The sequence below is a fragment of the Portunus trituberculatus genome, chromosome 7 (assembly GCF_017591435.1).
Source record: "Portunus trituberculatus isolate SZX2019 chromosome 7, ASM1759143v1, whole genome shotgun sequence".
Classification (NCBI taxonomy): Eukaryota; Metazoa; Arthropoda; class Malacostraca; order Decapoda; family Portunidae; genus Portunus; species Portunus trituberculatus.
The window spans coordinates 1682088-1699506 of NC_059261.1; the positions used below are offsets into that span (position 1 = coordinate 1682088).

General features: G+C 39.5%; 1 protein-coding gene across 1 annotated transcript in view; it reads right to left on the reverse strand.

Moving 5' to 3' along the window:
• Window positions 1–17045, reverse strand: part of LOC123519303 — a 31992-nt gene extending 14947 nt beyond the window's left edge. The window contains exons 1-3 of the mRNA XM_045280476.1: window positions 16969–17045; window positions 15125–15486; window positions 11579–11723 (exon numbers count right to left, since the gene is read on the reverse strand). Of these exons, the coding sequence (XP_045136411.1) occupies window positions 11579–11723; window positions 15125–15486; window positions 16969–17045 (584 nt within the window). The remainder of the gene's footprint in view (window positions 1–11578; window positions 11724–15124; window positions 15487–16968) is intronic.
• Window positions 17046–17419: the final 374 nt, after the last annotated feature.

The window sequence follows — 17419 nt, forward strand, 5'->3', positions numbered from 1 at the left end:
TTACAAGTTCAATAAATGAAGGGAAAGTTCCACTTGAATGGAAGAGAGCCAACGTAATTCTGATATTTAAAGGAGGAAGGGCAACTGAACTACAAACCAGTGTCACTTACAACTGTCATAGGGAAATTATGTAAAATAATTATCAAAGAAAAATGGGTTAAATTTCTAGAAGAGGAGCAAGTCATATTAAACAGATAATTTGGGTTCAGGACAGGATGGTCATGTGTATCAAACTTATCAAGCATCTACTCAAGAGTTATAGCAGGACTTGAAAACAGAGATGGATGGGTGGACACAGTATATTTGGATATTAAAAGGTTTTTGATATAAGTCCTTCATGGGAGACTTCTTTGGAAACCAGAGAATAAAGGAGGACTGCGAGGAACTTTGCTAGAATGGACAAGAGATTATTTGAAAGATAGGGATATGAGAATTGTGATCAGAGATACATACTCATCTTGAGGTAAAGTAACCAGTGGAGTGCCACAAGGGTCAGTGTTAGCCTCATTATGTTTTAGATTTATGTAAATGACATTCATATTGGGGTAAACAGTTATATAAATGTATTTCCTGATGATGCAAACCTTCTAAGAGTTATCAAAACAAAAGAGGACTGTCTGCTGTTGCAAGAAGATATAAACAAGATCTATGAATGGAGCAGGAAGTGGAAATTGGGTTTAATGCCAAGAAATGCCACATAATGGAACTAGGAAAGAATAAGAGAAGACTGGTATGGAACTATTTGATGGGAGAGGAGCAAATAATGAAGACTAAAGAGGAAAAACGATTTGGGAGTGATCATACATGAAACTCTGAGCCCTGAAAAACACATAAGCAAGATATTTGGACTATCATATAAAATGTTAACTAATATAAAAGTGGCATTTCAATACATGGAGAAAGATATGATGATTAAAATCATCACAAGCATGATACGCCTAAGACTGGAATATGCAGCAGTGGTGTGGTCTCTGAGCTCTCAAAGGGATACAAGAAAATTAGAAAGGATACAGAAGATTACTACAAGGATGGTGCCAGAATTAAAGGACCTCACATATGAAGAATGACTGAAGGAAATGGGACTGCGAACCTTACAAGAAAGAAGAGAAGGGGACCTAATAACAATGTATAAGATAGTAAATGATATTGAAAAAAAAGATAAAGACCTGGTACTGTTGACAGAAGAAGATGGAAGGACAAGAGGACATGAAAAGAAGATCAGGATGATGCAGTGTGTGAAGGATATTGGAAAATAGTTTTCCACACAGAACGGTGGAAAAGTGGAATGCACTGGGTAATGAAGTTGTTACAGCACATAATGTGCATAATTTTAAGGAAAAATTAGATAAATGGAGATATGGAGACAGGACACCATGAACCTCTTTCAAACCCTGTACAATACAACTAAAGTCCGTTCATCCAAAGAATCCAGGCCGAAACTGCTAGTTCGGTTGGCAGCCCTGCCCACCCCCGCCGCCACTAAACCTTCCCACACTTAAATGTCGTAGGAGACGTGTTAATTTTTAAAGTTAACATCATAATAACTGAACATAGATTAAATATAAAGTGTTGCATACACATTAAAACACGTATCGTCATATTATTCATGTCATAAATACTTTGTTTCTCTGCAATGGCATGATTCAAAACAACAACATAGCATAAGAAAGGCTGCTTTATCCGTGGATGTAAAAAAAAATTGACATACTTGTATATCAATTGAGTTAAGTGAAGAAAAATAAATATACTTGAAGAAAATTTAAGTGTCGGGAAGGTTTAGTGGCGGGGGGGGGGGGGGGCAGGGTTGCCAACCGAACTAGCAGTTTCGGCCTGGATTCTTTGAATGAACGGACTTTAGGTAAATACACACACAAGAAATTCAACTGAGCCATTAAGTTACAGACCAGTGTCACTTACAAGTGTTGTGGGAAAGATATGTAAAATGGTTTACAAAGAAAAATGGGTTAAATATCTGGAAGATAAACAAGGTTATATCGAACAGACAATTTGGGTTCAGGACAGTTAGATCATGTGTGTCAAATTTACTAAGTTTCTACACAAGAGTAGTAGAAAGACTGAAGAGCAAATATGGATGGGTGGACACTGTGTACCTGTACATAAAAAAGCCTTTTGATAAAGTCCCACATAGCAGACTACTTTGTAAGTTGGAGAACATAGGAGGACAGAGAAGAAGAATATTATATTGGGTAAGGGCTTGTTTGTAGGATAGAGAGATGATAACTGTGATCAGACATACATACTCATCCTGAAGCAAAGTAACAAGTGGAGTGCCACAAGGGTCAGTGTTAGCCCCAATTATATTCAGGTACATGTAGATGACATACAGTATGGAGTGACTAATTATATTAATTTGTTGTTGATGATTCAAAATTGCTAAGAGTAATTAAGACCAGAGAAGGCTGTTTGCCACTGCAGGAAAATATAGACAAAATTTATAAGAAAAATTTATAATTCACTGCCTAGAAATGTCACATAATGGAGTTAGGAAAGAGTAAGAGAAGACCAGTATTTTTTTTTCTTTTTTTATACATGGAAGACGGCCTGCCAAGGGCAAAAAAAATGAAAGGATTGAAGAAAAAAGCCCACTTAAGTGCTGACTCTCCAAAAAGTGCAAAAGCATCAGCCAAAATTCAGGAGCAAATGCCTCAATACCTCCCTCTTAAAAGAAGACAAGTCATAGGAAGTCAGAAATACAGATGCAGGGAGGGAGTTCCAGAGTTTACCAGTGAAAGGGATGAATGATTGAGAGTACTGGTTAATTCTTGCATTAGAGAGTTGGACAGAAAAGGGATGAGAGGAAGAAGAAAGCCTTGTGCAGCGAGGCCACAGGAGGGGAGGCATGCAGTTAGCAAGATCAGTAGAAAAGTTAGCATGAAAATAGCGATAAAAGATAGAGAGATGCAACATTTCAGCGGTGAGAAAGAGGCTGAAGACAGTTAGTCAGAGGAGGGGAGTTGATGAGATGAAAAGCTTTCGAATCCACCCTATCTAATAAAACTGTGTGACTGGATCCCCCCCAAACATGCGAAGAGTACTCCATACACGGGCGGATAAGGCCCTTATACAGAGTAAGCAGTTGGAGGGGTGAGAAAAACTGGCGGAGACATCTCAGAACACCTAATTTCATAGATGCTGTTTTAGCAAGAGATGAGATGTGAAGTTTCCAATTAAGATTATGAGCAAAGGACAGACCAAGGATATTCATTGTGGAAGAGGGAGACAGTTGAGTGTCATTGAAGAAGAGGGGATAGTTGTCTGGAAGGTTGTGTCGAGTTGACAAATGGAGGAATTGAGTTTCTGAGGCATTGAAAACTACTAGATCTTAGAAAGATCAAAAGTCAGGCGTTCTGTGGCGTCCCCGTGTGATCTGTTGACTTCCTGAAGGGTTGGGCATCTCTGAAAGGACGTGGAAAGATGTAAGGTGGTATCATCAGCGTAGGAGTGGATAGGGCAAGAAGTTCGGTTAAGAACTATTTGATGGGAGAGGAACAAATAATGAAGACTAAAGAAGAAAAAGATCTTGGAGTGGTTATACAATAAACTCTAAGCCCCAAAAAACACATTAGTAAAATATTTGGAACAACATATAAAATGATGACTAATATTAGGGTGGAATTTCAATACATGGACAAGGATATGATGAAAAAATCTTAACGAGTATGATACATCCACAGTTGGAATGCGCAGCAGTGGTGTGGTCGCCAAGCTTGAAAAAGGATATAAGAAGTCTAGAATTGACCCAGAGGAAAGCTACAAAGATGGTGCCGGAACTAAAGTACCTAACATATGGAGAAAGGCTATAAGATATGGGACTGCCAACGTTACAAGATAGAAGAGAAAGAGGAGACCTAATAACATTGTATAAAATAGTAAATGGCATTGAAAAGATAGACAAGCTAAACCTGGTGACGGTGACAGAAGCTGGAAGAAAAAGAGAAGACCTAATAACATTGTATAAAATAGTAAATGACACTGAAAAGATAGACAAGCTAATAATAGTGACGGTGACAAAAGAAGCTGGAAGGACAAGACTATACACAAAGAAGATTAAGAAGAAGCAGTGTGAAGGATATTTGAAAAGAAACAGTTTTCCACATAGAACAGTGGAAATGTGGAATGCATTAAATGATGATGTCACAGCACATAATGTGCACAGTTTTAAAGAAAAATTATATAGGTGGATATATGGAGATAGGATACTATGAGCCCCACTCAAACCCTGTACAATACAACTAGGTAAAACCAGTTAAATACACACACACACACACACACACACACACACACACACACACACACACACACACACACACATACACACACACACACACACACACACACTACAAAAAATGGCTACAAGAATGGTCCCAGAACTTGAAGGGATGACATATGAGGAGAGACTAAAGGCTATGGATCTACCAACCTTGGAACAAAGAAGGGAGAGAGGAGACCTGATACAAGTCTATAAATTGATCAACGGAATGGACCAAGTGGATAATGAGAAACTGATCCTGAGAGAAGAATATGACACCCGAAGCACAAGATCGCATAGTAAAAAGCTGAGAAAGGGAAGATGTCTGAGAGATATAAAAAAATATAGTTTCCCGCAGAGATGTATTGAGGCGTGGAACAGTTTAGATGAAGAAGTAGTGTCTGCAACAAGTGTGCACACTTTTAAAGTAAGATTGGATAAGTGTAGATATGGAGACGGGACCACACCAGCATAAAGCCCAGGCCCTGTAAAACTACAACTAGGTAAATACACACACACACACACACACAAGGCTGTAAGGATATCTATATAAAGAAAAATAGAAATGAGGAAGAAAGGAAGAGATACAATGAACTGGCAGCAGCAGTAAGCGAAATGAATAATGAAAGGTCAGAAGAGAAGAAGGCATTTTTTTGGAGAATTCTAGGAGACAGGATAAGGAAATGGTATATAAACGAGAAGGAAGAGAAAAAAGTGGAACAAGTTTAACTAAAAATGATGAAGGCAAAAGACTAAAAATGATGTATACGAACACAGACGGGGTTTTATCAAGTAAATTAGAATTAAGAGATTACATAAGGAAAGAAAATCCAGATATTGTATGCCTGGCTGAAACAAAACTAAATGAGGCAATCATAATAGATTTGGATAATAGGTATAATGTATGGAGAAGAGACAGAGTGGGAAAAGGAGGAGGAGGAGTCATGATAATGTTAAGGAAGGAGATAGTGATAAACCAAGTGGAATGTGGGGAAGGAAAAGCAGAAGTATTGTATATTAAGATGCATATTAATAAAAAGAGTTAACAATCATTGTAACATATGTGCCACCAAAACAAATTCATGGACCAATCAAGAATATAAAGACATGATAGATGACACAATAAGGAGTCTAATGAGAATCGTTAAAGAAAGGAGAAAAGTGATATTAGTAGGAGATTTCAACTGTAAAGAAGTGGACTGGGAAAATTATGAAAGTGGTATGGGGAAGAAGCCTGGGAGAAAGATTCTTGAACCTAATGATAGACAATATGATGGACCAGAGAGTAAAGGAATGCACAAGATTCAGAGGAAACGACGAGCCGGCGAGATTGGACCTAGTTTTACAAGGGGTATACAAATGAATGACGATATAAGATATAAGTGCCCATTGGGAAAGAGTGACCATGCAATATTAGAAATAGATATAGAAGAAGGAAAGGAAGATAGAGACGATTCATACAAAGGAGACCGATTAAATTACAGAAAGGCTGATATTGAGAATCTCAAGAACTATTTTAAAACGTAGACTGGGAGGAGATGGAAAACTCAGAGACAATGCAAGACAAATATAACTTATTTTGGAAATATACAAAACAGGAGTCAGGAATATGTCCCAAAATATAGACCAAAAGAAGAAGGAAAGAAAGATTGGTTTAATGCAAGGTGTGCTAGGGCAAAGGAGAAAAGAGATGGAGCATGGAAAAGGTGGAGGAGAAATAGGAATCCAACAAACAAGGAAAACTTCAAGGCAGCGAGAAATGAATATGTTAAGGTGAGGAAGGAAGAGGAAAAGAACTTGAAAAGATATTGTCGAAAAATGTAAGGAGCAACCAAAATTGTTCTATAGATTCATAAATGGAAAAATTAGGCAAAAGAAACAATAGAAAGGTTAAAAGGAGAGAACGGGATGGTGGAAGACCCAAAAGTATGGCAGAACTATTAAATAAAAATTCCAGGAGGTCTTTACTAAAGAATCCAAATTTGAGAGGCCACAGGGTAATAGAGAGACAATCTATATGAAAGAGATTAAAGTAACCAAGCTTGAAATAAAAGAGTTAATGAAGGAACTGGATGAAGAGAAGGCAATGGGACCGGATGAAGTCTCAGGCAGAATACTGAAAGAATGTAGGGAAGAACTAGCAAGTCCTATATACAACATCATAAAATGCTCAATAGAAAATGGAACAGTGCCAGTAGAATGGAAAAGAGCTGAGGTGGTTCCCATATATAAGAGCGGAAGGAAAGAAGAACCTTTAAATTACAGACCGGTATCACTAACTAGTGTAATATGCAAGATGTGTGAAAGAATAATAAAGAAACAATGGATCGAGTTCCTTGAAGACAACAAATTAATATCAAATAGCCAATTTGGTTTTAGAAAAGGACGGTCTTGTGTAACTAATTTATTGAGTTTCTATTCTAGAATAGTTGATAGAGTACAAGAGAGAGAGGATGGGTTGACTGCATCTATTTGGATTTAAAAAAGGCGTTTGACAAAGTGCCACACGCAAGATTACTGTGGAAGTTAGAGGAGAAGGGTGGCTTAAAAGGAAGCACATTGAGATGGATAGAAAATTATTTGAGGGGGAGAGAAATAAGGACGGTAGTTAAAGATATGAAGTCCAAGTGGAGAGCAGTAGAAAGCGGAGTGCCACAGGGGTCAGTATTGGCACCAGTACTTTTCCTCATTTATATTAACGACATGCCAGAAGGAGTGAACAGCTACATAAATTTGTTTGCGGATGATACGAAACTGTGCAGTTATAAAGCAAAAGGAGGATTGTGAAATACTGCAAGAAGACCTAAATAAGATCTGGGAATGGAGTAAGAAGTGGGAAATGGAATTCAATGTGAACAAAAGCCATGTCATGGAAATGGGAAAGAGTGAAAGACGACCTGTGGGAATCTATAAGATGGGAGATGGAGTAGAACTGGAGAAAGTCAAAATGGAAAAGGACTTAGGAGTGACGATGGAAGAAAACAATCAACCAGTAAGCCATATTGATAGAATTTTTAGAGAAACATATAATTTGCTAAGAAATATTGGAGTAGCATTTCACTACATGGACAAAGAAATGATGAAGAAATTGATAAATACTATAATAAGACCCAGATTGGAATATGCAGGAGTAGTGTGGACCCCTCATAAAAGAAACACATAAGAAAATTGGAGAGGCTACAAAAAATGGCTACAAGAATGGTCCCAGAACTTGAAGGGATGACATATGAGGAGAGACTAAAGGCTATGGATCTACCAACCTTGGAACAAAGAAGGGAGAGAGGAGACCTGATACAAGTCTATAAATTGATCAACGGAATGGACCAAGTGGATAATGAGAAACTGATCCTGAGAGAAGAATATGACATTCGAAGCACAAGATCGCATAGTAAAAAGCTGAGAAAGGGAAGATGTCTGAGAGATATAAAAAAAAATATAGTTTCCCGCAGAGATGTATTGAGACGTGGAACAGTTTAGATGAAGAAGTAGTGTCTGCAACGAGTGTGCACACTTTTAAAGTAAGATTGGATAAGTGTAGATATGGAGACGGGGCCACACGATCATAAAGCCCAGGCCCTGTAAAACTACAACTAGGTAGGTAAATACACACACACATAATAGGACACCTAATAGGACATGGGTTTGCCAAGGATCACAGGAGATCGCAGCACACAAAAAGGATATTGGAAGATTATTGGATAAGTTGGAAGTCATAAAAGCAATGGGGATGGATGGTGTATCAGGCTGGGTGTTAAAAGAATGCAAAGATCAACTACTGGATCCAATTTGGGAAATAATTACAAATTCAATAAATGAAGGGAAAGTTCCACTAGAATGGAAGAGAGCCAACGTAATACCAATATTTAAAGGAGGAAAGGCAACTGAACCACTAAACTACAAACTAGCGTCACTTACAAGTGTCATAGGGAAGTTATGTGAAATAATTATCAAAGAAAAATTAGTTAAATTTCTATAAGAGGAGCAAGTCATATTAAACAAACAATTTGGGTTCAGGACAGGGCAGTCATGTGTATTAAACTTATTAAGCTTCTACTCGAGTTATTGCAGGACTTGAAAACAGAGATGGATGGGTGGACACAGTATACCTGGATATTAAAAAGGTTTTTGATGAAGTCCCTCACGAAAGACTTCTTTGGAAACTAGAGAACATACGAGGACTGCGAGGAACTTTGCTCAAATGGACAAGAGATTATTTGAAGGATAGGGAAATGAAAACTGAGGTCAGAGATACATACTCATCTTGGGGTAAAGTAACTAGCAGAGTGCCAGAAGGATCCATGTTAGCCCCCATTATGTTTCAGATTTACATAAACAACATTAACATTATGACAAACAGTTATATAAATCTATTCGCTGATGATGCAAAGCTGCTAAGAGTTATCAAAACCAGAGAGAACTGTGTGCTGTTCAGGAAGATTTAAACAAGATTTATGAGTGGAGCAGGAAGTGGAAATTGGAGTTTAATGCCAAGAAATGCCACATAATGGAACTAAGAAAGAGTATGGAACTTTTTTTTTTTCTTTCTTTTTTTGATGGGAGAGGAACAAATAATGAAGACTAAAGAGGAAAAAGATCTTGGAGTGATCATACAAGGAAATCTGAGCCCTGATAAACACATAAGCAAGATATTTGGACTATCATATAAGATGTTGACTAATATTTCATTACATGGAGAAAGATATGATAATAAAAATTATCACAAGCATGATAGGCCCAAGACTGGAATATGCAGGAGTGGTATGGTCTCTGAGCTCTAAAAAGGATATAAGAAAATTGGAAAGGATACAGAAGATTGCTACAAGGATGGTGCCAGAATTAAAGGACCTCACATATGAAGAACAACTGAAGGAAATGGGACTGCCAACCTTACAAGAAAGAAGAGAACCTAATAACAATGTATAAGATAGTAAACGATATTGAAAAGATAGACAAGAAAGACCTGGTGCTGTTGACAGAAGAAGATGGAAGAACAAGAGGACATGAAAAGAAGATGAGGATGAGGCAGTGTGTGAAGGATATTGGAAAATACATTTTCCCACACAGAACAGTGGAAAAATGGAATGCATTGGATAATGGAATTGTTACAGCACATAGTGTGCATAACTTTAAAGAAAAACTAAATAAATGGAGATATGGAGAAAGGACACTATAAGCCCCGCTCAAACCCTGTACAATACAACTAGGTAAATACACATACACACACACACACACACACACACACACACACACACACACACACACACACATTTATTTGGATTTAAAAAAGGCATTTGATAAAGTGCCACACGCAAGATTACTATGGAAGTTAGAGGAGAAGGGTGGCTTAAAAGGAAGCACATTGAGATGGATAGAAAATTATTTGAGGAGGAGAGAAATAAGGACAATAGTTAAAGATATGAAGTCCAAGTGGAGAGCAGTAGAAAGCGGAGTACCACAGGGGTCAGTATTGGCACCAATACTTTTCCTCATTTATATTAACGACATGCCAGAAGGAGTGAACAGCTACATAAATCTGTTTAAAGATGATACAAAACTTTGCAGAGTTATAAAGCAAAAGGAGGATTGTGAAATACTGCAAGAAGACCTAAATAAGATCTGGGAATGGAGTAAAAAGTGGGAAATGGAATTCAATGTGAACAAAAGCCATGTCATGGAAATGGGAAAGAGTGAAAGACGACCCGTGGTAATCTATAAGATGGGAGATGGAGTAGAACTAGTGAAAGTAAAAAAGGAAAAGGACTTAGGAGTGACGATGGAAGAAAACAATCAACTGATAAGCCATATTGATAGAATTTTTAGAGAAACATATAATCTGCTAAAGAATATTGGAGTAGCATTTCACTACATGGACAAAGAAATGATGAAGAAATTGATAAGTACTATAATAAGACCCAGATTGGAATATGCAGGAGTAGTGTGGACCCCTCATAAAAAGAAACACATATGAAAGTTGGAGAGACTATAAAAAATGGCTACAAGAATGGTTCCAGAATTTGAAGGAATGACATAATTATGAGGAGAGACTAAAGGCTATGGATCTGCCAACGCTGAAACAAAGAGAGAGGAGATCTGATACAAGTTTATAAATTGATCAACGGAATGGACCAAGTGGATAATGAGAAACTGATCCTGAGAGAAGAATATGACATTCGAAGCACAAGATCGCATAGTAAAAAGCTGAGAAAAGGAAGATGTCTGAGAGATGTTAAAAAATATCGTTTCCCACAAAGATATATTGAGACGTGAAACAGTTTAAATGAAGAAGTAGTGTCTGCAACGAGTGTGCAAACTTTTAAAGTAAGATTGGATAAGTGTAGATATGGAGACGGGGCCACACGAGCATAAAGCCCAGGCCCTGTAAAACTACAACTAGGTAAATACACACACAAACACACACACACACAACGCGTAGTGTAGTGGTTAGCACGCTCGACTCACAATCGAGAGGGCCGGGTTCGAGTCCCGGCGCGGCGAAGCAAATGGGCAAGCCTCTTAACCCCTTCATTACCGATGAGGTACCATAATACTTCATGTCAACTTTCGGCTGCCGAACCGATGAAGTACGTGCGTACTTCATTGCTTAGTAATGATACCCAGGGCTCCATATTTCTCGGTTTGTATGGTTGTAATTTACAACAGTGACAAATTGACTAATTGGCACCTTGTGTTTCAAGGACGTTGGCCTGTGGTGGCGGGGGGTGGTGATGTGAACCGCCCCACCCATCAGTGTGTGTGTTTGACTTTGAAACATCCCATGAGCCAAATCTATCAAAAGACATGACAAATAATACTTAGATGACTAAATATGGGCATAGAAATGAACATTAGACTACCTATGTGAAATTATGAGCACTCGAAAAACTCGGTGCTGGGGGGAGGGGGTTGGTACACGCAGGATCACGGAGTCGGTAATGAAGGGGTTAATGTGTAGCCTCTGTTCACCAAGCAGGAAATAGGTACGGGATGTAACTCAAGGGGTTGTGGCCTCGCTTTCCCGGTGTGTGGAGTGTGTTGTGGTCTCAGTCCTACCCAAAGATCGGTCTATGAGCTCTGAGCTCGCTCCCTAATGGGGAAGACTGGCTGGGGTGACCAGTAGGCGACCGTGGTGAATTACACACACACACATCCTATACAGTGAATATTCATCATGATATGCCATAGTAATTCTTCCCCTGGTGGCATTTTCCAACAGCGCATATTTCCAGTTTTCTATTGCTTTCCACCTTACTGGTTATGGACACTTTGGGAGTACAGCCAGGCCAAATGACATACTGGTGCACAACTTACCTGGCCAGAAAATGGTAAACTCCAGTGACACTAAACCCACTGACGTCCATCCCAGTGTCATCTTTTTCACTTTCTTCTTCTTCTTCTTCTTCTTCTTCTTGTGACACTCTTCTTCCTTGATTTGTTAACTTGACTTGTGTTGTGCCTGAAACAGTTGGTAACACAATAATTCAGGAACATAAAACATTATACACTAAAACAATAAATAAAATAAGGAAAATGAGTCAAAACAATAAAATGTACCTATATCAATAAATGCAACACTTAAAAAATACATATTGAAGAAGATAAAACATCACAATACTTGACAAAACAGCAAATAAATTAAGGAATAGAACACGACACTATCACAATACCCTAAAACAGTGGAACCATGCGTGCTTTGGGGTCCGAGGGGTCTCCAAGCGCACAGGTTCGAATCCTGTCCACGGTCCGAGTGTAAGTTGGGCTTCCTCACTTGGGGCAATGGTTTCCTAGCGGGTGGGCTTTGAGATAAGAGGTACTCCAAAAAGTATCCCCTTTAGCCCATAAATTCCCGTGAAAAGCCCACATGGTATAAATAAAAAATAAAAATATAAAAAAATAATAATAAGCCAACAAACTATCAAAAACTGTCTGTCCTGGACCCTGAACAGCTGCATGATGTGGGAAGAGGCAGGCCAGTGGTGGGTGGCAAGCCTCATGAATTAATCCCTTCATTACCCAGATGCATTTTTACCTTGATTTTTGGGAACGATAAGACAATTTTATTTGCATTCAGAAGGGTCTAAGGAGGTCAGAAGATTAATGGCCAGTCTTCATTATTCTAATCCAAACATATGTTTCTGAAGCTGTATAAAATTGCCAAATAGTAACCACAATGAATATGAAAACACGTCCAGGTACTGAAGAGATTAAGTCAGTTACAGTTACCTTCATGCAATATTCCCTCTTCTCCCCTTAATTCTTCACTGTGGTCTGGTTTTCAGTAACAGTTTGTCAGACACGCCACAAACTGAGACTCACACTTCACTTTTCATGACAACTTTAACCCTTCAGTACCACAATGCATTTCCACATTCATCCTGGCTACTATTTGCTGATTTACACAGCTTCAGAAACTCATGTGAGGGATTAAAATAATGAATACTATGGCCATTAATCTTCTGACCTCCATAGACCCTCCTTAATGTCAATAGAATGGTCGAATCATATGCAAAACTCATGGTTAAAAAAGTGTTCCAGTACTGAAAAGGTTAATTCTTTATTATGGGCTGAGAGTCACACTTCACCTTTTGACAAGAACTCAAGCACAGACTCAGGATTGTTGGAGTTTAGACAGCAGCTCTGTAACTCCTTCAGTACTGGGATGCATTTTTGGTGAGTTTTGGATGTGATTAGGAAACTTTATTTACATTCGGAGAAGTCTCTGGAGGTACTTGTAAGTGTATCTTTAAGTACAGATGACGAGGTCGCTGTGCGACTGAAACAGGATAACCTAGATGGGCCCTGGTGGCCTTTTGTTATCCTATTATTTATGTTATGTTATGTTGTGTCAGCAGGTTAATGGCAACAGTCTTCACTATTTTACTCCCCACATGAAATTCTGAAGCTGTATAAAATCACCAAATAGTAGCCAAAATAAATATGAAAATGTGTCAAGGCACTGGAGAGGTTATTAAGTTAGGTGAGCAAAGTACTGGTAACTAATTACAGGGGATCCTCACAGTAAATAGGTACGGGATGTAACTCGAGGTGTTGTGGTCTCGCCGTCTCGGTGTATGCTGAGACGTGGTGGTCTCAGTCCTAACCGAAGATCAGTCACTATGAGCTCTGAGCTTGTTCCATAATGGAGAAGACTGGCTGGGTGACCAGCAGGCGACCGGTGAATTTGACTGGGTTAGGGCAGTTTTTCATCAGTCGTTTATTAGAATCGTGAAGCAATTTTTCCCATAAGATACTTAAGAATTAGGGGGGATAGGAACCAACCTCCAGCCTAGACCCCCCAAAACATCCCTACAAACTCTAAAAAAATACTAATTTAGACTAAATCAGTAATATTAAAAGCTTCATTTATATCTAACTTTTTTTTATTACACACATTAGGGTGCTGTACAGTACACTGCTGGAAATAAAAACACTTGCAGCAGTCTGGCAATACTTGTTCCTGTTCTTCCAAATTGTTGATACTGTTGATCTAGGAACACGCATTTGCACTGCACGGCACTGTGAGCTATACCTGCCTCACACTTTCTCATAAGCTCAAGCTAATCTTTGAAAGGCAGGAAATTGTGCCTCTTAGGACTGGGGCTGGAGGTGGCTTTCCGTAGTCTTGAGTCAGACGAAACGCACGTTTTCATCTAGTGTCAATTTTCAGTAAAATTAAGATCTATGGTTTCTAATTAACACTTTTATAATAAAATTAATTTTCTTTTTAATTGGAATAATGCTATAATCTCAAATCAATAGAATCTTGATAAGTAAATGTAAATATATTTGTTTATAATAAATGTTTTGTCCTAGCCTAACACTGAAAAAAAGTTCAGTTGTTTGTTTACATTTGTGTGGGACTGTGACATTCCAAGGCAGAACTTCTAAGGATCAACTGACCTAGATGAGCAGCTCTGTTGTTTATGAGTGGACAAAGCTGTCTGAAGAGTTTCTCATAGAGATCATTAAAGGCCAAAAATAGCAACGGCTTGCTGGGGAAGGGGCACCCATGTTTGTTTACAGTTGACAAACTGACAAACGCGACAAAGGTGGAAGCGAGCTTGTGTGTGACGACCAGCATCGACAAACGTTAACAGTCTTCAGAAAGTTTACAGAAGAAGTTGATGGAAAAGTGCTAGTGTGACGCTGCCTTAAGCAACAACACAGGGTAGTGTCGGTTTACACTTCTGCCTGGCGGGTTTGTGGCAAATTTGGGGTGGCAGCGGATTTTGACCGGGTGGGTGGTGCGCGAGATATGAATGTCGAATTGGTGAGTCAGTCGGTCAAACCTTGAGGATTGGGTATTAATTAACTGTGTTCAAATTGGCAATAATTCAAACTGCAAATGGTCGAATCACAAGGATCCCCTGTATAACTGTAAATTTGTGATGTGTGTAGTGGTGGTGGTGGTCGTGATGTCTACAGGGTGTTACTGTGATGTGTCATGGTGGTGATTGTGATGTCTACAGGGTGTTACTGTGATGTGTGTAGTGGTGGTGATTGTGATGTCTACAGGGTGTTACTGTGATGTGTGTAGTGGTGGTGATGCAAGGAAATGATGGTGTGACTGGTGGTGTGTGGTGGTGGTGGTGGTGTATGGGCAAACTGTGATGTGTGGTGATGTGAGAAGAGATGTAATACTGTGTGGTGATGATGCCAGAAGAAGACACTGTGTTGTCTGTGGCAGTGATGGTGTTGTGGTGCTGTGGTGTGCTGACAGTGTTACAGTGATGCTGTTTGCTTGTTCTTAGTCAGCATCATCTCAACATCTTCATCTTAGACTTAACATTACCATTTTTACATTTAACACCATCACACCATCATTATTAAATTAACAGACACTCTTCTGTATCCTACCATAAATCCTGCTGTCCTGTCCAAATCCTTGCAGCATTCCTCCCAGCAGGTCTGGATCGTAGCAGCTTAGGGGGACGGGTACAGCAGCAGCAGCAGTGGCAGTGGCATCAAGGGGTCTGAGCTGTAGTCCTTCCTCATAATGGAGCAGCAGCATTAGCAGCAGCAAGTGCAGATGCAGGCCATGGTGAGGCACTGAAGCACTGAGGCAGGCTGCTGTGTCACCTGCTCCATACTTGTTTCTCTTCTTCTTCTTTTGGCTGTTTCCTATAAAGTACGAGCCTCCAATTATATCCATTTCCTTCATCTTCTTTCTATTATCTTGCTGTTCTCCTCTGGACACTTCCCAAGTAGTGGCTCTCAAACTGCAACTTTCATGGAGAGGTAAACAAGCACCACACTGAGAAACAAACTTGTGCACCACTAACCAATAACGTTTGAGAACCTCTGCTCTGGAGTGAAGGATTGCCACTATTAACCATTCAAACTCCACAAAGAAGAAGAAAAATGAAATAGCAATAATGGATACATAGGATAGGACCTGGAGAACTGGAGAGCATGAAAAGCTGGTATGTACCATGTACTGTGCCAGGTACCTTCATTACAAATTCACACTTCACTCAGAAAGAGAGAGAGAGAAGAAAACACTGAACCAAATAGCAGTGATGGAAACACAAAATAAGCATTGGAAAAATAAAAAGGATGAAAATTAGAGAGAGAGAGAGAGAGAGAGAGAGAGAGAGAGAGAGAGAGAGAGAGAGAGAGAGAGAGAGAGAGAGAGAGAGAGAGAGAGAGAGAGAGAGAGAGAGAGAGAGAGAGAGAGAGAGAGAGATTCATAACCCATTCAGGCCTGTGAAGATAAAACACAAACAAATCTACAAACACAACTCCAGGAAAGAAAAACTAAGAACACTCAACCAAATAGCAAACTTCCTCTAACTCAGCCAGTGTCAACCTTTTTCTCGTTGAGAATCCTGAGTTACAAGGCCACCTACTGAAACCCACAGTAATCTGGCACCAAACACAATTTTAGATGAATCACCAACACTAACTCAATATGCAATGGTACTGTAAAGGATAATATTAGATCGGCCATCTAAGTACCCCTGGATATCTTCTTGTGAACCCCTGGGGTTTGCAAATCCTAAATTGAGAGGCCCTGCTCTAACCTAACCTAACCTACCCAACCCCAAACCAAAACCAGCACAAAAAACCCTACTCAACCAAACCTAACTAACACCACCAACCCAATCCAACCCCTCACTATGCCTCTAATGCCAGGGATTCTCAACCTTTTTCTCTCATTAAGAACCCCCTGAGTTATAAGACCATCAACCCAAACCCACAGTAATCTGACATCAAACACAATGTTAATTTGTGACTCACACTCACTCAATATGCAATGGTGCTGCACACTATATCATTAGAACAGCCATCTAAGTACCCATGGGAATCTTCCTGTGAACCCCAGGTTGCGAACCCCTGCTCTAACCCAACCCAGCCTAACTCCACCTAACTAAACACAACCCCAAATCAATCTAATCTAACCAAATGCAGTTCAACATGGCCGACACTACTCCAACACAGCCCAACCCAACCAGGTGGTGAATGTGAGCAGGGATGAATGCTGCTGGCTAGGGAACAGATGGAACAGATGACTGAGTGAAGGAAATGAAGGATTGCAAACTGAAAAACAGGGTGGAAAAGATGTTTGAGATTAGAGCTGAAGGAATGTAAGATAAGGATGGAATAAATATTGAAGGGAAAGAATATGCAATGTGGATACTAAGTACTGTTACTGTATTTAAGACATGTGAACTGGGAGGCAGGAAAACTTGATGACTCACCTGGCACTACCTGGATGGAGGGCTGTGAGGGACAGGAGTACAGCAGGAGACATGTCCATCAGATAAGTCACAACCATCACAGTGAGGGAGAAGTTAGCAAGCCAGCGGCCAACGTGAGAAGAGGTGGTGCTGTGACACTGAATCCACCACCACCACCACACAGCTGTCTGATAAGCTGTACAGGTGCAGCATTCAACTCACCTGGAAGGGAGGATAACAGTGAAAAAATTAATGAATGAATGAATGAACATACACATACTTACACACAAACACACCCACACAGATCTGGGAGAGATTATACAGGAAAATCTGAGCCCTGAAAAACACAAAGTAAGATATTTCCATTAACAAAAAAAAAGTTGACTAATATCAGAATGGCATCTCAATTCATGGACAAAGATATGATGATAAAAATTATTACTAGCGTGATATGTCCAAAGCTGGAATATGC